Source organism: Maniola jurtina, chromosome 12 (genome assembly GCF_905333055.1).
Source record: "Maniola jurtina chromosome 12, ilManJurt1.1, whole genome shotgun sequence".
In the NCBI taxonomy this organism is placed as follows: Eukaryota; Metazoa; Arthropoda; class Insecta; order Lepidoptera; family Nymphalidae; genus Maniola; species Maniola jurtina.
The window spans coordinates 13,551,945-13,574,148 of NC_060040.1; the positions used below are offsets into that span (position 1 = coordinate 13,551,945).

Below are 22,204 nucleotides of genomic sequence, written 5' to 3' on the forward strand. Positions count from 1 at the left end.
TTTCATACCTAGCGCCAAATATAGGTAACATTTGAAGCTAACCAGTAACGTCTCGTGCCAGTACCGTAACGTTGAAGCCTCGAGGTTTTGTTAGAAGTGAACTGTGACAGAACCGCGACACATTCAATTGTGTATTCCTGCCTTAAATTGTCCCACGCACCGTTTTAACGAGCCGATTGACTTGCTTCCCGATTTTCCCGTAACGGGCCTAGTTAGTGACGTAACGTTTTTGTGATAATAAATTCTCCCATAAACAGACGCACAGAGAGACATGTTCCGTGTACTGTTGTATAAACACAAAAAGAGCACCGTTCCTTCTACTAATCTATAACGTTCGTATTCTTCGACGTAAATAGAAATACCAAGTAGCGTATTATTCTAGAAGCTATCGCTACAAGGGAGTACCTACTGATTTTTTTTATATATTATATTTATTTTTCATGTACCAAAATTGTATTTACAAAGTTATGATAAATTAAGCTAAGTAGGAAAAAAACAGAGATTTCTTCCAGCTTCCCGTTGCAGGTTGTGAGTAAGGTGCATTAATACGTGGAATATGTAGTGAATATGGAGTGAAAGAAAATATTTATTTGATCACTATAATGAAACTTAAAACTAGTTAAATTAGTATGAAACAGTATGTTGTGTGACCACATAATTTATTTTTGACATAGGCAAATACCATATTACGAGAATTTGTAAGAAGTCAATGTTTGAACTTGCTCAATGTGTGCATCAATCATAACGGCTTATATTGCGTGCCGAGATAAACAGATGGACAGACACCGAAATAATAATGAATAATATTTATCATTTCGATTTCGGTATACACAAGTGTTTTTTAACTGAAATAACAAAAAACGATCGCAATAAGCATTATTAGGAGATGAAAGCAATGAAAGCCAACCGAGAGAGATGTATCATGAGAAAGTTTGGATGGTAGAGACAGATTATTGTGGAAAAGTTTAGTTTCTCCACTGAAAGTTCACGGTAAGAAATTACCAACTATTTATCTAGTATATTATAAGAACTTTTTAGCATTAATTAGTTACTAAAATATATTACAAATCAAAAAAATATATTAGGATAAGTATTTTTGCTGCAAGGAAAATAAAACTATTTCTATTTTTATTTTATTTTTAACGGAACACTGAAAATGGCGTCATCTTTAGTAAGCACCACAGTCCACACACAGGAAGAATGTACCGACTAATTCTCCAACAAACAAATAAAATTATGCACACATTTGCACACTCAAGTCAATGACATCATAGCTAGATGCTGTCTTTATCGAGTACTGAGTCGGTTCTCTACTCGACCGGAAGGTTTCAAGATTCATTCTGAAAGTACATCGTCCTGAAAAATGACAAGATAAAGCTAAACAGCACTAAAACTCGACTTCTACCCGCGAACTGCCGATAGATAGCGATCGATATAGTATTAAATTGTTTTTCTGTCGCTAGGTGTATTTTAACATTGTACTATATTTATATTTATGGACTCAGAATTTTTCCTCTCTTTTATTTGATATCCCATTCGATAAAATAGCAAAAAAAAAAATACGAACTGTGTGCAAAGTAAATTTCATTAATTCATCAATATTTTATTTAAAAAAGCTTGAGATTCAACGTCAATATTAGAAATGCTTCTGTTAATAGCAAACTTAAGATCTCTGTCGGTTAAAATAATATATAATTAGAATAGTATCTACTTATTTAAATTATAAAGATAATGAAAACCATGTGAAATTATTAAAATCAAACAAGCCATCTCATTAGGATAGATTACTTCAATGTTGTGTAACCATCGATGATGGGTGTAATAACCAAATGAGTTTGGAATATAATTTTTGACTATTGTGTCGAAAAAATAGTTCAAAATGAAGTAAATCTGCGCAGATTGGATATTATGTAAGAATTAAAATAAGAACAGTTACCTTTGTCAATTCAAATCAATAAGGAATAAATCCTTATTGATTTGAACTACTAAAAAATAGACTTTTCCCCATAATTTTACTGTTCTCTCGCGTTATACGAAAAATAAAATATAGTACACAAAGTCGAATGGGGAACAAGCCGATCTACCATGTGAAAGGGTTTATTTGCAGTACGGCACTTACAGCAGATGTCGTTTCAAGAAAAGTGAATCACTTGCGAACCACGCTCTATAAGAGCACAGTTAAGAGGGGTCTCTCCGTCGCTCGCCTTATACAAACGTAGTTCCAATTTCATTTGAATATTAAGCAACCAAAGTCCATGAAATTTTGCAGACATATTCTAGAAACTAATTTCTATGTCTGTGGTTTTCCAGTTTTCTGTTAAAATATTCGGTATCAAAGTTACGCGGTCTTAAAAATTTACATAAAAATCTTTGAGCCCCTTTAATTTTAAAACTACATACTTTTAGAAAAATCTAAAAAACCACAGACACAGATATTAGTTTCTAGAATGTGTCTGCAAAATTTCATGGACTTTGGTAGCTTAATATTCAAATGAAATTGGAACTACGATTGTATGAAGCGAGTGACGGAGAGAGCCCTGTTAATTGGAACGCAAAGTATTTGTGCAACAAGTTACTATGCCATTTAAATGTTATACATATCAGTAACTAACTACATAACAACTTGCAGTACAGAATTTAATTATACTAATGAAATTCTTTGTGTTACAGTTACAGATTTTTAACCCCCGACCCAAAAAGAGGGGTGTTATAAGTTTGACGTGTGTATCTGTGTATCTGTCTGTGGCATCCTAATGAATCGATTTTAATTTGGTTTTTTTTTTGTTTGTAAGGTGGCTTGATCGAGAGTGTTCTTAGCTATAATCCAAGAAAATCGGTTCAGCCGTTTGAAAGTTATCAGCTCTTTTTTAGTTACTGTAACCTTTACTTGTCGGGGATGTCATAAATTTTTAATTTACACTTGTATTTTTATCATTAACTTGTTTATTATTTCAATAAAATATTAAATAACTTTACGGCAAAAGTGTTAAATAAGCGTAATATAATTTTAAAGCATCTTTCAGATCACGAAATTCTCCCGTTTCGTGTAAATCAGAATAATACTCCACATTTCTTGAGTGAATCAGCAAAATATAATGGAATCGGATATTAAATTTGGAGTATTACACAACCCTTTCTCTTCGAACCAAAGGTTAACCTTCGCAAAATCAGAGTGATATCTGGAAAGTTTTCGACGAATTTTTGAGTAAGATTTGAAAAACTTAATATTAAAAGGACTGAAAAAACAAAAATAAGGAGTACTTAAATAACTAGAACGTGTAAGGTAAAATTAAATGTAGAGTAAAAACGTTGAATTTACACTATATCACACTATGCTACGATTGCGCAAAAAAGTGTAATATTTTCAGGTTTCGTTTAAGTATGTCTGTAAGTTTCTTCATTCCACCATAGCTTCTAAATGCCTGAACAGATGTGGATATATGGGGTATCGTTAAAATCCTTACCTCCTTAAACTTTCGCCCTTATAATATAAGTGCGATTGCGTAGCCCTCATGCCGTGTTGCATCAAAGTTTAATTTTTTTTTTTAAAGGAGAAATAATGGGCCATTATTAAAAACAAAAGGACCCTCAAGCACATCATTAATGGAAGAGAGCTGATAGTTTTGCCATGGCCCCATTGTATAAACAAAAGCATCCATGTTTTACTGTTGAACGTTCCACAGGATGTTATTAAAAGGGTTGAAAGTGGAGCACTCGTAAGTCGTATCTCACAATTTTATATCCCTCTTCACGATGCATGCGCACTCGGCATCAATGTTTTGAACAATATCCTGTGTTGTTTACGTTGTTTTTGCAACATTCAACAAAATTATGATAATTTTATATTTTTTTAATTTCTGGTTTGGTCTGGTGGGAGGCGTCGGCCGTGGCTGGTTACCCTACCGTCAAAGTCGTGCCGCCAGCGATTTAGCGTTCCGGTACGATGCCGCGTAGAAATCAAAGTGGTATGGGTTTAAAACTGCCATACCACTCCAGGTTAGCCCGCTTCCATCTTAAGACTGCATCATCAGCATTACTGGTGGTACGACCAGATGAGATTGCAGTCAAGGGCTAACTTGTATCTGAATAAAAAAAAGGTAGGTACCTATTTAAGTATATGAAGATTTTGATTTTATCGTCTCGCGAGGTTTGAAAAGTAGACTATTGAACTTGGGATCAATGCTGTATTTTTCTTGGGCGGCTCTAAACCCCGCGTTTCATTCAGGATTCTAGATGCAACACTCTCGCTACGCTCGGGAGCTACTCTACAATCCCTCGTTACGCTTGGGATTTATCTTTGCGCCAGTGACGTAAGACATTACATTACTCCCATGTTGAATAATCTACTATTACGACCTGTAATAAAATAAGAATGAGGTAAAAAGTACTCACTTGCCCGATAGCACCAACGAGAGGCTGTCTACTTTGGTGACCTTCTCATGCGCGTACAGCTCGTGGCACTTGAGATGCCTCACGTTCCTCATGCACATGAGCACGCGTCGGAACTGCCGGCGCGACACGCGCAGCGGCTTGAACAGCGCTATGTACACCTGGAACAATGGAAAAGGTAAAGAAAATCAACAAGTGTAAATTAATAATTTATAACACCCCCAACAGCAAGGAACGAAAAAAAACGAAATTAATATCGGTTCATTAGTCTAGGCGCCACGATACAACAGACAGATACAGAGATACACACGTCAAACTTATAACACCCCTCTTTTTGGGTCGGGGGTTAATTATAAATATGAAAGTGTGTTTGTTTGTTGGTTTGCCCTTCAATCACGCAACAACAGAGCTACGGATTGACGTAATTTTTCTTCTTTACTGGATGGAGCTTCCTTGATTGAACTTAAAAACTTTCTTGGTGTGGTACGAGTAATCACTATATCGGCTGATGTAATTTCGATTCGATTTAATTTGTCGCAGTGCTTCACCCCGGAAACTGTTGACGAATGATTGGATAACAATAACTTTCCTTATTTTGCCAAAGACAAGCTATTTTGGAACCTGTCCAGAGATATCTGCATCTATACCTACCGTACAATACATTACCAGAGTGTCGCATTTGATGGTAAACTTTGACCTTTAAATTTTTACACAAAAATAAAAAGATGCTTTAAAATTATATTACGCTTATTTAACACTTCTGCCTAAAGTTATTTAATATTTTATTGATATAATAAACAAGGTAATGATAAAAATACAAGTGTAAATTAAAAATTTATAACACCCCCGACAAGTAAAGGTTACAGTAACTAGAAAAGAGCTGATAACTTTCAAACGGCTGAACCGATTTTCTTGGATTATAGCTAAGAACACTCTCGATCAAGCCACCTTTCAAAAAAAAAAACTAAATTAAAATCATTTCATTAGTTTAGGAGCTACGATGCCACAGACAGATACATAGATACACAGATACACACGTCAAACTTATAACACCCCTCTTTTTGGGTCGGGGGTTAAAAATGCATATTCACACTTAATTTAAAATACTAACATGTAAGGATCAAAAGCTCGAAATCTACATGAGTATAATTTCAGGTAATAACCTTTTGGTAAAACAAATTAAAGATACTCTCTAATTTCTGCACTTACTATGTTCGTATTTCCTCATCTCAAGCATAAAGGACATTTGAAGATTAATTAGTATGCCTAGGTATAGGTATGTAGTACCTAGACGAGCCGATGAATATGCATTAATTAACGTGGCGTCTTGACATTGCTGACACGTCTCTAAGTTACTTCTCTTGTATGGTATGCTATGAAGTTTATTTTTATAAAGAATATTAGCCATGCTAATCATGACTAATACTCCCCTTTCCCCTCCAACTAAGCTTTAAGCGTGTGCTAGGAGTGGGTATGCCACAGACAGATACACAGATACACACGTCAAACTTATAACACCCCTCTTTTTGAGTCGGGGGTTAAAAACAAGATGGCTCATTAGCGAAAGTAAGAAACGCCGAGACAAATAACTTCTTGCTCCAATTAATATCTATATCTATTATGTAAAAGATGTTGCAAGTCATAATTTAGTTAGTAGACATGATTACCAAGCAACAAGTGTAAATTAAAAATTTATAACACCCCCGACAAGTGAAGGTTACAGTAATAACTAGAAAAGAGCTGATAACTTTCAAACGGCTGAACCGATTTTCTTGAATTATGGCTAAGAACACTCTCGATCAAGCCACCTTTCAAACAAAAAAAAACTAAATTAAAATCGGTCCATTAGTTTAGGAGCTACGATGCCACAGACAGATACACAGATACACACATACACACGTCAAACTTATAACACCCCTCTTTTTTGGTCGGGGGTTAAAAACAACGGAGAAACGATGAACAAAATGAATGTTTACAACAAATGATTACTGGATGACATACATCTCTTATAAGATTAGAGAACATCAGAACACCTTGAAAATTATGACGGTACATTAGCGAAGGTAAGAGACGCGACGCCCAGTTAATGGATGCATATTCAACAGCATTCGAGCCGTAATATGTAGGTATTCACTAGAGATGGACGTTTCACAGATAGCATATGAAAAATAATGTGAAAAGCCTTTTCATATGACGTAATAAGCCTGCTATCTTACATACTTGAAGTAGCCTGTGAATTCACGGAGCAAAATCTCGCAGTTTGAAAATTATTACCTACATATTTTAATTCCGCTTTATTTAAATTTTAGCCGCGTATGGTTACCTACCCGAGCTAAAGAGTGTGCGAGCGAGAACACACAAATCTCTGCATGTAAGAAAAGGAAAACGATTATCTTCTACATTCATTGAACTAGATGTTCAATGAATGTAGGAGATAATCGTTTGCTTGTTTCACGTAAAGCGTATCTTTGACCTGACAATCGAAAGTGCAAAAATTCACATCCTATGTAAGTCAACCTGCGAAATATCATCGCAATTGATCTTGATCATAATTACAACTTAAATTAATGTAGCAAACGATTGTAAGTGCGAAAAACGAAAAATCACTTTCCGTGAAAAATCGCATGTGAAATCATTGTAAAGGGAAAAATTCACAAAATGAAAATGATTCAAAAGTAGCAGTAATGCCACAATGCCCATCTCCAATATTCACTCTTCAGTCCCTGATTGTCTTTTATTTTCGAGCATGGCAAGGTTGTAGGGCGTTCCTGGCCGTATATGTGAGAAATTAACATGCGAAACATTGTCTTGATTGTTATATTTTTTACATGGCCAGCAAAGATAGAAGACATTCCACGGTAAATTGAAAAAGTAACGATCAATAATTAGTATAGATTAAAAGTCAAACAGGTACTTATTATGTCTGTAAAGATTGATTACATGGTGTTATATAAACATTCATAAAAAAACATAAAGTCTAATTAAATCTCGTGAACGTCGACGAAAATTTCGACTCTTTACTATTGCCGCTTTAACAACAAATAATAAAAATTTCAAAATGGCTGCCATGTAAATTAAAAAGTACATAATCTTGTACGATGGTACGGAACCCTTCGTGTGCGAGTCCGACTCGCGCTTGACTGGTTTTTATTTAACTTTATTTTATTTTATTTAACTTTGTATAGTGGTAAGTAACTGCTTACGTATTACAATATTGAAACAAGAAGAATTTTATATGAGACAAGGTTGTCAGACAATTCACTTACACAACCAAGGATCTCTCCATTCCAGGTATTCAAGTGTCAATTTTATTTAGACACAATTCGATACAGAAACGAAAGGTAGCATACGACTTTGACTTCAATACCATTTGGGGCACTTATTGAAACGGTAAGCGAATATGCGGAGCTGGTAACGCATGACTTGAAATTGTTCGTGAAATAAATTAACAAAACCTAATAACTGACATGACTTGCTGTTGCCGGTGTGAATAAAAGTATAGCTCGCGACAGGTTGAAATGGCGATCGGGGTAGTAGGCGGGGCCTTCCCTCCCCGATTGAGATTTCAACCTTTTGCGTACCTACTACCTACTATGCATACAAATACGTACACGTTAACAGGGCTCTCTCCGTCACTCGTTTCATACAATCGTAGTTCCAATTTCATTTGAATATTAAGCAACCAAAGTCCATGAAATTTTCCAGACATATTCTAGAAACTAATATCTGTGTCTGTGGTGTTTTAGATTTTTCTAAAAATATGTAGTTTTAAAATTACAGGGGCTCAAAGATTTGTATGAAATTTTTTAAGACCGCGTAACTTTGAAACTGAATATTTTAACAGAAATCTGGAAAACCACAGACATATATATTAGTTTCTAGAATATGTCTGCGAAATTTCATGGACTTTGGTTGCTTAGTATTCAAATGAAATTGGAACTACGATTGTATGAAACGAGTGACGGAGAGAGCCCTCTTAATGAAAAAAGTAAAATATGTACAAATGAACATTGTTATCCTATTGGTGTAATGATTACAAAAATAACAAGAAAGAAAGAAAATAAAATAAATAAATAATAATTTTATTCATAAGAATGCAGGAATTCAGAATAGTGTTTTAATTATGGCTGAAAATTATCGGGAAAACATCGTATTTGGTATTTGGTAAGTTTGGCAGATTTACGCAATGTTAAGGTTAACTTCAAACTTACACTCATCCAATCTACAGGATTGAAAATCTTCGGATATACCTATCTCATTAAAGTACAGTACAATAAACCATTAGGTGGTGGTGGTGGTGGTATAAATCTGGTTTGTTTTTCGTATGACATGACGTAATAGTCATATAAAATCAATGTGAACTAAACAACAAGGGGGTGAAGCGAAGCAGGGCGAACAAATTTCAATATTGGGGCATTGCGTTTGGGTGCAACACCTTGCCTCATGCCAATCAATAACCCGCCCCGTAAAACATCCATAGACTGCGGACATCAAATTGTAACTTTATATTCAAAAGTCATATCAATGGGGCCGATTTTATTATTTCGTTGACCCATAAGTGTTGGTTTTACTTTTTATGCTATTTTAAGAAGCAAATAGGTACTTACCAATTTTGTGATGATTGAGGGCCGATTTTTCAATCGTTAAATAACTTTCATTTGAGGAATAAATTTGACGTTTTGATAGACTTCCTATAATATAAAACCTGCCAAAATCTCAAATATAATCCTCAGATAAAAGTTATTTGACTATTGAAAAATCGGCCCTTAGACGTATTTTACGGACATTAAGATTAAGTAAACATATTATAGACTTGACGCTCTTCAGGATAAAGCGTTCATAGACGATGCATACCTAACTAATTACTGCAAAGACAGAGTGTTTTCTTGTGATGAAAGGGTATTTACAAAGAAATCTAACGATTTCTTAAATGGGCTACTACGGTGTACGTATATTACTTAATTGTAATACGTTATTGTAATAACTAATAACGTAACATGAAATATTCCAAGTCCAATTTAATAAGTCACCTTTCAATCTTCACTATGATTAGGTACAATCATATCAAGATAATAGAATTCTGCAAAATAACGCCTACTTTAATCAGTACGTAATTACTTTCTTTGAGGTCAGATTGTAGTCAATCAGTAAGCTTTTGTGATATCACAAAGAATAAAGATTTTTAATCTGTCTAAGATAGATTTGCGCTTGACGACAATCATGCTGGAAAGTAATGATGAGTGATGAGCGATAAGGCCTAGGTTGTAGCACACTTGATAACGTAGATAGATAGACACAAATAAGATCAGGCAAAAGTTAGAAAAATTAAACCTCATAAGTAATACTAATTTTATTTTATTTATATAATAATATGTCCGGGATAACAATAAGCACAAGAACACTCTCAAGGGATATCAGTTTAAGAACTGGTTGATGATAATAATTAGTTTAAATAACGTTATTTTGAGACAAATTGCGTAAAAAAATTGCATTGTACACACATCCCCATTCCCCATTGTATGGAGGAGCATCGATTCGATATGATAGATTGCGGAACGTTTGAAATAACTTCAACATCTCTTCTGTACCTAAAATCTTGCAAAAAAAAAACAATTTTATCTGCTTTACTACGGATCTATTCATCATCACTCTTGCTTGCTTAAAATACCTTCATTAAAACTCCTAACATTAGCTGCTACGGCCGGTAGCATCAAAAACCACAGTGGACAGTACGGCATTAAAGTTTGGCTCCCGTTGCAAATCAGAGCACAGTTAGCGTGAATTATTGAACGAGGCCATCCGTGAAACATATTGTGCCCTACATGAGCCTGCGGGAAGCTAGATAACTACCACTTCGAAGGACAAGAGGAGAAAATTATAGGTACTTCACAAGTGGAGAAAATTAATTTCCAATTGCGCCCTTCATAATAAAATACGGATCGAATTTTGCCCACGAAAGCAAATCTTAACGAAAACGTAAGAGTTCTCTAGTCTAATGGAATGGGACTGGAGAGATCAGGCGGAGGAGCTTCGCTGGGGTGTACGAGGGGTGGCTGAAAAGTTCTGAGCCTAGGGCATTAAAAGTCTAGATAAAAATCTAAATAAAATTTATTTTTCAATATAGTCCCCATGGACTTCAATGCACTTTTGACATCTTTTATAGAGGGCTTGTATCCCTGAAAAAAAATAAGCCGCGTCTTTAGCTTGAAAATGTTCATTTACGGCCGCCTTCATCTCTTCATCATCTCCAAATCTTCGTCCCCGAAGGTCCTTTTTCAAATTTTTAAATAGAAAATAGTCGCTAGGGGCCAGATCTGGACTATAGGGAGGGTGGTTCACTTCATCGAATCCAGTTTCTCGCAAGGCTTGCCTCGCAATGCGCGCTGTGTGAACCGGCGCATTGTCTTGCAGAAACAAAATTCCTTTGCTGATTTTGCCTCTTCTTTTTTCAACAATGGCTTCGCGAACTTTTTTCAAAAGCCCTGCATAATACTCTGCATTCATCGTAGTTTTTTTTTGGAGGTAATCTATGAGTAAAACTCCTTCGCAATCCCAAAAAATGGTGGCCATGAGTTTGGAAGCCGATTTTTCCACCTTGAACTTCTTCGGCGGCTTTTCCCCCTTCTCTATCCATTGCATTGACTCTTGTTTCGACTCCGGGTCGTATTGTCGGATCCACGTTTCATCAACGGTGACAATACGAGTGCAAATTTCCTCCAAATTGTCCTTGCACAGGTCTATAAATTCTTCGGAAGTTTCAACTCGTCGCTGCTTGTCCAGTGGCGTGAGCATTTTAGGCACCCAACGCGCACTGACTTTATTCATATGCAAATGATTATGCATAATGTCTCCAACTCGTTCCTTACTGATGCTCAGCTCTTCTGCTATCTGCCACAATTTTACTCGCCGATCGTCCAGTACAATTTTTTTTACTTTTTCGATGTTTTCATCAGTGACTGCGGTGTTCGGCCGGCCCGAGCGGGGGTCGTCTTCCAGAGTCTCTCGGCCTTGTTGGAATAGGCGTGTCCATCGTTTAACCGTGGCTGACGACGGTCCAGATTCTCCGTATACACTAGACATTTCTTCAAAAATTTCTTTTGCTGTTTTCCCCTTTTTTACGAGGAATTTTATGACGGCGCGATGTTCCAATTTCGTTAACTGCAGCGATGACTCAGACATGTTGATGTTCACGGTTCAATTACTCAAAGCTTAATGAAGCTAATGACATGAAACTTTTCTTATATAGTGGGTAGATGTCGCTCAACTAGTGACCCGCCGGATGAGTAATTAGCACGAATGCAAGTGCCTTAGGCTCAGAACTTTTCAGCCACCCCTCGTAAGTTGTAACACCGCCAACTGAGATTTTTTAACAGCTATCCCAATAAGATTTTTTTTTGATTTATAAACCTGGTTTGGCTGGCATGTGACGATACAGCCTAGGGTGGAGCGTGCTTGCCTAGAAGATGCTTATTTACTCTTGACTTGAAGATTAAAATAACATTAGAAATTAAAGCAAAGTGACCTGACAATAAATCGTCTAACTGGGCCATGACCGAATATGAATTCTCCAACAAGTGTATGTTCATATCGGTTCACGTCATAGCTAGAGAGCTTATTTCCGATTCTGTAGATCGTTTCCAGGATGTTCGAGCTTGACCTATCTTTCGCTTTATCGAAGAATCTCGAGTGATGATTAATATTGGAATATTCTAGAGTAATCCAAAACAACAACATGCAAATTTTAGTTAGCATTGGGCATAGTGAATTAATTTTTTTAATTCACTATGCCCAGATATCCCGTTATCGTCCTAGTATCTTGAGAAGATTGTCAGGCGAAAACAAATTTTATCGGACGCGGCTGACAACTATGACTTATAGGGATAGTAAAATGTACACTGAACTGCGCAAATTATCTGTCACGACTTACGGACATGTCCCATAGTTAGTTTCCGCCTACCGCCATTGAAGTAATTTAATATCTATAGAAAAGCTGTTTCAAACACAAACCGATGAAGCTGTCAACATTAATAGGTCACTGGACATCAAGTTAAAAGTAAAAACGAGTAGCAAACCGCAAAATTTTTGTTTGAAAAATCTATCTTGTACAAGAAATCGTTGCTTAGTCACACATTTCAACTACCCCAGTTTCACGACTGTTTTACGTACAATATCTTCTTCTTCGGCATTGAGGCTTTACAGGGGTTACAGGTCTCCGCTTCATTGTGATCGCCTCCACTTCATATTTCCTTGTCAAAACCAGTAGCCGCCAGATACAGCAGCACTTTTCTGACTGGAATTGGAGAAGCATCCTTTGGGTATACGATTTGTTTCGCTAGGTGGACGCTACGTTTATGCACTAGAGTGGGGCAAATGCAGACTACGTACAATATACAATCCAAGCCAGCGTGCTTCAGTCCAGATAGACATTATCATTTTCTAGATCGGACAATCGTGTCTTCAACTCTTCAGACACAATCCACCTAGTTTTCTTTATCGATAAATTTAAATAGAGGCCGAAGATAATGCGGTTTGAATAAGTAGGTATTAAGGTAAATAATTGTTTTTCGTTTAGCCACAATAACAAAAGATGCTCAAACTTAAATTGATTTTTAAATCAACCCTCTGGCGTTGTTGCCAAGAAAGATAACCAGGCTTGTTCACAATATAATCTTTACAAGTTAGGTAAATCGACATTCAACACCATTGATTTTGATCAGGAAACTAGAAACAATGCTTTTGTAAAGAACTCGTACAAAAAATTATAAAACAACTGCGAATCATGAAATATTTTTTTCTTTCGCACAAAAGAAAACAACAAAGTAACAATTTATTTATATATTTAGTAGTTATTCCAAAAAAAACTGTTTATCGCACCTCAGCGAAATCTTGACAGCAATGGCGGCACAACACCGCAATTTAAAACTTCAAACAATGGATCGCTTTTTTCAAAGAGCTCGCCATATTGTTCGTCTCCATTGTACGGTCCGAAACGAAAGCAACATCGAACAGAAAAATTGGAGCAGGCCACTTCAGTGTTTACGTTGAAGCTATAGGACAATTCCACTGCCAACGGGCTAGTCTCATTTCTGCTTTTACTGAACCTACTCAATGCAATGGCTTCGATCTCTACATACATTTCTACAAGTTCCTGGCGCAATAGTGAGAGCTGTGGTCTCATAAGTGGGAGATCCCAAGTTCCAGCACCAGTTCCCTGTATTGCCGGGGGTATAATTTTTAAATGGCTCTAAAATGGTATAGTATGAACTCACGTATTTAGTCTATGTAAGCCCGACCAGCACGAAACCCGCGTTATCCCGCACCGGGTTTCCCCGCCTCATATCTCGATTGCCATCTCGACTTGTCGCATTCTATACATATGTCTATTTCAAAATTAACCAAAATTAGTTGACCTTTGACATAAATTAGGTCAAAATGTGAACGCGGAATGCAGAACTTTAAACTCAGAACCCTGTAGTCTAAACTAGACCATAACCATTTGGATCGACGCATATAACTAGTATGCATCTGTGGTTGAAGTAATATACTCCCCTGAAGGTTGGAGATGGAGAAAAATATTCATTCTTACAATGGCTTTGTTTACCAGGAACCACATGCGATATTAAGCTGGGACGTACAAATGTTGATATTTCAGAAAAATCTTTTTCATAAACTTTGGTATGATAAGAATTCAGTATGGGATACGAGTTAGAATGTGTTCATAATATTATTAGTGCATATATGTAGTATCTCCAGCACGAGGGACCGACGATATAAAGCGGCTGGCGGGAAGTGGCTGGATGAGGAGGGCTGAGGACCGGGTGTGGTGGCGCTCTTTAGGGAAGGCCTATGTCCAGCAGTGGACGTCCACAGGCTGATGATGATGATAATGATATATGTAGTAGCATTGAATATTGTCTTTTTATCTAAGTTGCGACATTTAGGTACTTTTGTCATGATGATGATCCCAATTCTAAGGCCCAGAAATAAGACCAGATACGGCTAAAGTTGTTATCTTGCTACAACCTTACAATATTAAACTAAGGATACGAGACATTGACATTTGACATGTTACCCAATACAACATGGACAAGCCCCGACAACGGTTATTGCTAACATCCATCTTACTCCGCCCACTGATTGATGTAGTGCGATCAACCCAAATCGCTCTCAAATTGATTCCGAAGAATATTTAGCACTTGTCGCTTGTTACGCCAAATAAGGAAGCACTTAGACACGTGAACAGACAGCCATATTTCAATACAATGAGTGTAATATTTCACTATAACCATTTCCGAACACGACAATAACTCTTGTTAACGTTTAAAGATAACATGTCCGAATTCTAATGGTATGACCAAAATTTTAAACCACTGCTAAAATGCTGCCGGTCTTAAATCTTTCTGGAACCAGATTTAAATCTGGATTTTAAATATTACTTAGTATTTAAGAAAAACTATAGGTAGGTATGTGGGAACTTTTTGATTTTTCTGGATAAAAAATAGCCTATGTCCGTCTCCGGGAGACAAACTACCTCTATACCTTTCACCAAAATCGGGGATTCCAGTGAAAAGGTAACAGTCAGACGGGGAGACATACTTTTGTATTTATAATGTTTGTATGGATTACTCGTATCCCGAATAAAGGCTTCTTTCTTTCGATACTGCCTTCGTTTAACATATACCTAATGAAATAATTAATATAAATTTACTTTAACCTAGACGTACTCGTCTAAAATCTTTGATCACTGCATACCAGTAGGTAGAGCCTAGAATCCATTTCTCGAAGCTAAATACCAGTCAATCTGTTTTCTTACAAATTGTAGACTACAATCAATTTTCGAATAGCGTTTAATCTATCCATCGACAAAAAGGGGCTCGTTTAATCGAATACTCGAATGGAATCAATTCTCGATGCCATTTACAAACTCGTTAAGAAATTTCTGAATACCGATTATGTAGAGTCTAAAATATAAAAGCCAACTTTAAAAAAACAACGCATTATTTATTATTAGCTATGTATTGCTAATTAATGAACTACAAATTTCCTACCGTCCATCTCTTTCATCACTCTTGCCATCGTATCATGATGTTTTTTGAAAAGTTCTCATGAAAACAAAGAAAATTTTTTTTGTAACCAAAAATTCACGGTTTTCGGATTATTTCCTAAACTTGTGCTATGAGACCTATCTTCCTGCCAAATTTCATGATCCTAGGTCAACCGGAAGTACCCTATGGGTTTTCTTGACAGACACGACGGACAGACGGACAGACAACAAAGTGATCCTATAAGGGTTCCTTTTTTCTTTTAAGGTACGGAACCCTAAAAACAGTTACAGTTTACCAATTTCAACGGAATGATGACATACGAACAAGTCAACCTAATAAGCTTTCAATTAGTGTAAGCTAGAAGCTCTGGTTCTAGAAACCTGACATTAAATAAATCTGTTCCTAAAAAATCAATCACCTTTAAATGTCATGCTATGAACTTTGGGGAATGCGATTTTCATTTATAATTCCGCATCAAGCGTCTTAGTAAAACTAAAAGGAGGGCAAAAAAATAAAATGGAAAGAGTAAAGCGGTTCTGCTTCAATAAAGATTCTTGATGCTGTATAGATATTTTATTATCATTAGTGTTATTTTAATGTTTTATAAAATAAACGCGTAAATATTTAATTCATTTCTGCTCATTATATTATTAATGCTATTCGTTATTCATCTTCTTTCAATAAAATACTAGCTGATGACTTCGTCCGCGTGGATTTAGGTTTCTAAAAATCCCGTGGGTATGCTTTGATTTTCCGGTAAAAAAAAACCGGTCAAGTGCGAGTCAGACTCGCGCACCGAGGGTTCCGTACTACAGTCATAAAAACTAATATGCATAAAGTAAATAAAAATCTGTTTTAGAATCTACAGGTAACGCTCTTTCGTATAAGATAGGGTACTTGGTATCTTACTTCGAAAATTTAAAATACTGATTTATTTGTTCGTGACCACATTTTAAAATTTTTTTGTGATGTTACCACGAAATCACGGTTTTCGATTTTTTTCTTTTTTAGTGCTATAAGACCTACCTGCCTGCCAAATTTCATGATTCTAGGTCAACGGGAAGTAGCCTATAGGTTTTCTTGACAGACACGACAGACGGACAGACGAACAGACAGACAGACAACGAAGTGATGCTAAAAGTGGGATCTTTTTTCCTTTTGAAGCACGGAATCCTACCACGTAAAAGTAGCTACCTACTTATTACAAAATCAATCAATAAATAAACAGCTGCAACTGTAACCCTAGGCAATAGAACAATACATTGACTAATGGGAAAACTATGAAGGTACCGCTACCGTGGGCGATTGAATGCAAACCATTTTCTTCGTTATGCCATAATTAGCTATACAGCTTACGGTTTTATAGTGGCAATTAACTGGAATTCCTGTGACAAACTGTTTAGACTTTAGATTTATATCGGTGTCAGTGTGGAATTCATGATCAATCAATATGCACGTGAATAGTAAAGCTAGATTTCTTAAGTATACCTAGAAGAATTGTAGTAGAAAAGCCATCGATGATAGGGATTTACGTTTACTAATCAAAAACCTTTCAAAAAACCTTTAACAGGGCTCTCTCCGTCACTTGCTTCCACTCGCTTCATACAATCGTAGTTCCAATTTCATTTGAATATTAAGCAACCAAAGTCCATGAAATTTTGCAGACATATTGTAGAAACTAATATCTGTGTCTGTGGTGTTTTAGATTTTTCTAAAAATATGTAGTTTTAAAATTACAGGGGCTCAAAGATTTGTATGTAAATTTTTAAGACCGCGTAACTTTGAAACCGAATATTTTAACAGAAATCTGGAAAACCATAGACATAGATATTAGTTTCTAGAATATGTCTGCAAAATTTCATGGACTTTGGTTGCTCAATATTCAAATGAAATAGGAACTACGATTGTATGAAGCGAGTAGAAGCAAGTGACGGAGAGAGCCCTCTTAATGGAATGGTTTAGTAAATAAATAAAATATATTCGGTTATATAATATGCTTAATTTTAGGATGACTCGGTTTCAATTTGTATTTAAAAAAATACTAGCACCAGCACCAATGATCTGGTAATTCAGCATATTGGGTCTAAGATGGAAGCGGGCTAACCTGGAAGAGGAATGGCTGTTTTCATCCAACCCATACCCCTTCGGTTTCTACAAGGCATCGTGTACCAGAATACTAAATCGCTTGGCGGCACGGCTTTGCCGGTAGGGTGGTAACTAGCCACGGCCGAAGCTTCCTACCAGACCAATAACATGACACAAAACTGATAAATTATAAGGATTATTACATCTACTATTGTAAGCTGTTATCCAATTCATTTTAACCCAATAATTACTTACTAACTAACTGCTAACGATTTGACGAACATAGAACCAACTAGCTGACGCCCGCGACTTCGTCCGCGTGGATTTAGGTTTTTCGAAATCCCGTGGGAACTCTTTGGTTTTCCGGGATAAAAAGTAGCCTATGTGCTAATCCAGGATATTATCTTTCTCCATTCCGAATGTCAGCCAAATCCGTCCAGTAGTTTTTGCGTGAAGGAGTAACAAACATACACATACACACATACAAACTTTCGCCTTTATAATATTAGTGTGATTGAATAGCCCACGCTTTCCAGAGAAGAATCAATTTTCGGAACGCAAAAAAGCCATGACTAGTTCGTCAAACGACGTGCATTCCTCCACGCCAGGTAAAAATAAAAGGAGCAAAAAAATCGGTCTAGTACCTACGAGTCGGACTCGCAGACGAAGGGTTCAATACCATGGTACAAGCATAAACGCTTTTTCTTAACTTTCATGGCATTTTTATTAAGAACAAGTGTAAATTAAAAATTTATAATACCCCCGACAAGTGAAGGTTACAGTAACTAGAAAATAGCTGATAACTTTCAAACGGCTGAACCGATTTTCTTGGATTATAGCTAAGAACAATCTCGATCAAGCCACCTTTTAAACAAAAAAAAACTAAATTAAAATCGGTTCATTCGTTTAGGCGCTACGATGTCACAGACAGATAGACAGATACACAGATACACACGTCAAACTTATAACATCCCTCTTTTTGGGTCGGGGATTAAAAATATATATATTTCTTGTTATAGCGCCAATGGAAATACACATTCTGTGAAAATTTCAACTCTCTACCGATTGAGGTTCACGAGATACAGCCGGCTGTCAGACGGACGGATGGATGTACAGCGGAGGCTTAGTAATAAGGTCCCGTTGGCACCCTTCAGTACGGAACCCTAAAAAGGTGATCTAACAATACAATTCCAACTAGGATAGAGATTAGTTATGGTCAATTTACGTTTTTAACCCCGACCCAAAAAGAGGTGTGTTATAAGTTTGACGTGTGTATCTGTGTATTTGTCTCTGGCATCGTAGCTCCTAATCTAATGAACCGATTTTAATTTAGTTTTTTTTTGTTTGAAAGGTGGCTTGATCGAGAGTGTTTTTAGCTATAATCCAAGAAAATCGGTTCAGCTGTTTGAAAGTTATCAGCTCTTTTCTAGTTACTGTAACCTTCACTTGTCGGGGGTGTTATAAATTTTTAATTTACACTTGTTGCCATAGTTTTAAATTGAATGCGGCCTGTATGACCACGTAACGACGTGGGAGTGGCAAAACTGAAGAAATTACTGTTTTTGCTTCGCAGCATTGGTTATTGAAAACTAGTTTTTGTTCGCGTCTACGCTCGATTAACTCACGGTCTATACTTACTAATTTTAGTTCCGCAAGAAATTGATTTAAATGTAAGTAATTACCCTAAAATAACAAAATTGTGATAGCCTAGTCAGCGTCCTAATACGGGAGTCTGGGATTTGGTTTCGGGCACACACCTCTACTTTTGAGAGTTACTTACCTAATAATATGCATTTTAAGCCTTTAAAGCTATTATTTAATATCACTCGCTTTAACAGTGAAGGAAACCATCGTGAGAAATCCTGCATAGTGTTCATAATGTTCTCCATAAAGAGACTCTAAGGTGTGTGAAGTCTGCCAATGCGTGGTAGGCTATGGCTAACCTCTTCTCATTTTTTTTTAATTATATAGACTAGCGCTTGGCTGCAATCAGACATGCTAGCAAGTGATGATGCTGTCTAAGATGGAGCGCGTTTGCCAAGAAGTTGCCTATTCACTCTTGACTTGAATGTACCCATAATATTATAGATGGAAGAGAAAACTGATGCCGGAAGGGTGTTCCATATCCTAGCGGTTCGGATTATAAAAGAAGTGGTGCGGATTTGATCCGACTATCGGGATTGCCAGAAGTTCAATAATAATAGCTACTTTAAATAAATGAGTTTCGTGTATCTAATTCTAAACTCTTTACTATTTTTTAAAGAATAAAACTACCTACTTAGTTGTTAATGGACATATTAGAAAATCTTACAAAGTAGTTACACTAAAAACTATCGTCGATAAAATGCCATCATAAGTTACAAAAAAGGCGAAACTTTTAGACAAGACAAGTGCTCCAGTTTAGATCGACGATCTACTTTAAAGTTTCTAGAAATTGATTAAAGTATCAAAGTTTCTATGTTCATTATTGATGAGATAAACTTTATAAGTTATCTCTCCGGTAACTAGAAATGCTTTTTCTCGATGGTTAGGTAGATTATGGTTTTTGCTGTAAATGCAACTAGCCAGGGATAATAAATATGTAATATACCTACTTTTACTACCAATTTTCACACTTTTTTTATTTCATATTTTATTTCACAATTTATTTGCTTCTTATCTAATCCATATCATATAATATTCTAATAATATAAATTCAAAAGTGTGTCTGTGTTCACACGCCCATCCAATTAACCGATTTTGATGATAATTGTTACAAAGATAGCTTGCATCCCAAGGATGGGCATAAGCAATTTTTCATCCCGGAAAATCAAAGAGTTCTCACAAAACCTTATTCCATGCCCAAAAACGTCATAGGAATCGTCTGTTTTGTACTCAGTAAGTTTGCATCTCGGAGACGGATAGACGACTTCTTCACATCGTGAAAAATAAGTGTCCCCACAGAATTCTTAAGAGATCGAAACTTACACGGTCAAAGTCGCGGGCATTATCTAGAGACAAATAGATAAAATAGGCGAAGAAGAGAAAAATATCGAGCTTCTAAGATATTTCAAATTAAGGTACGTACCAAGTTGGACAGCTCTACCTATTTAGTAGTTTATATTGGGTTAAACATTGATCAGATTTTGGGTATATAAAAAAAAGTTGTTCATAAAAAAAATCACCCTTGTTATTTTTTTTTTTTCAACTCAATCCACTGCAGCACTCTTTGTAATGGGCACGTGTCGCGTTCAGCAAAATGTCAGCACATTTTAATTTAATTATTTTTGTACACCCAGATATTTTAAATATTAAAAACTTACATATTTTTACCCAACTACGGCAAAGCCAAAAGAAAGGGTCATGGTTTTAACAGTCTATTGGTTTGTTGGTTTGTCCTTCAATTACGTCGCAACGGAACAACGGATCGACGTGATATTAAGCATGGGTATTGGGTATAGTTAAAGACCTGGAGAGTGACATAGGCTACTTTTATCCCGGAAAATCAAAAAGTTTCCACGGGATATTCGAAAACTTAAATCCACGCGGACGAAGTCGCAGACATCAGCTAGTCCTTAATATTTGTTGTTACTAAATTTTAAGTAATATCTTGCGAGCCGCAAGTTTCTATAGAACTTAAAACAACAATATCTGTTATGCTGATGCATGCCTTGCAAAATTCATGCAGAGAGTCAATTTACATTTTACGTACACGTACATCCGATACGATATTATGAAATCTGTTGTTTTTGGAAAGAAACCTAAGTGCCTCAGTGTATTATATGTAATTATACTAAGTATCCAGATTCCAGAGTATGTATTAGGTACATATAGTTATTATTCGCTTGGCGAGCCCTGAGAAGGTCATTTCTTTTTATATAAGCAAACGAGCAGGCGTGTCACCTGATCCTAAGTGATTACCGCCGCCCATGAACATTTGCAGCACCTGAGATACCGCTGATGCGTCACACGCCTTTCAGGAATTTGTTGGTCCGCCCCTTGAATAGCCCCATGTTGTAGTCTAGTGGGCACACCGCTGATGGGAGTAAATTCCACAGTTTGCATGTGCGTGGAAAAAAGGATTTAAGAGCAAGTACTAAGATTTAAGAACATAAATTATGTTATAAGAGTTACATAACTAATAGCCAAGTTCTAGCTAGTTAGGTCTTATCTGCAAGAAGGTAATAAGCCGTATCCAGAATACCTAGGAGTTCTGCTGTCAGTCTGCCTAGCATAATCTCCAAACTTAGGCGTTAGTTCATTGAAGTTGAAACTAATTGGTTTGTTCTTTTCTGGGTTCCGTACCTCAAAAGGAAAAAGGGAACTCTTATTATAGGATCACTTTGTTGTCTGTCTGTCTGTCCGTCTGTCAAGAAAACCTATAGGGTACGTCCCGTTGACCTAGAATCATGAAATTTATAGGTAGCAATGTCTTATAGCACAAGTAAAAGGGAAATCCGAGAAATATTTTGTGGTTAAATCACAAAAAATACTAAAAAGTGGTATGGAACCCTTTCTGTGTGAGTCCGACTCGCACTTGGCCGGTTTCTTTGTTGCGGATGCAAGAACTTCATCTAGTAATCCCTCTCTACTCTATCTACTCTTGTCATTTTTGGATGTTTGTGCGTGATCCTAAATCAGACCTTATGGTGTAGTTATTATAAGTTCAATGGCTTATAGCACCCATATTGATAGAATTCATCCAT

At 36.4% G+C, this 22,204-nt stretch overlaps 1 protein-coding gene across 2 annotated transcripts in view; it reads right to left on the minus strand.

Annotated features, from left to right (window-relative positions):
• The window catches only part of LOC123870159 (blood vessel epicardial substance-like), an 83,157-nt gene that overhangs the window by 48,007 nt on the left and 12,946 nt on the right, over nt 1–22,204 (minus strand). For both annotated transcript variants that reach the window (XM_045913346.1, XM_045913347.1), the window contains exon 2: nt 4,393–4,550. In XM_045913346.1, coding sequence (XP_045769302.1) covers nt 4,393–4,550 — 158 coding nt within the window. The remainder of the gene's footprint in view (nt 1–4,392; nt 4,551–22,204) is intronic.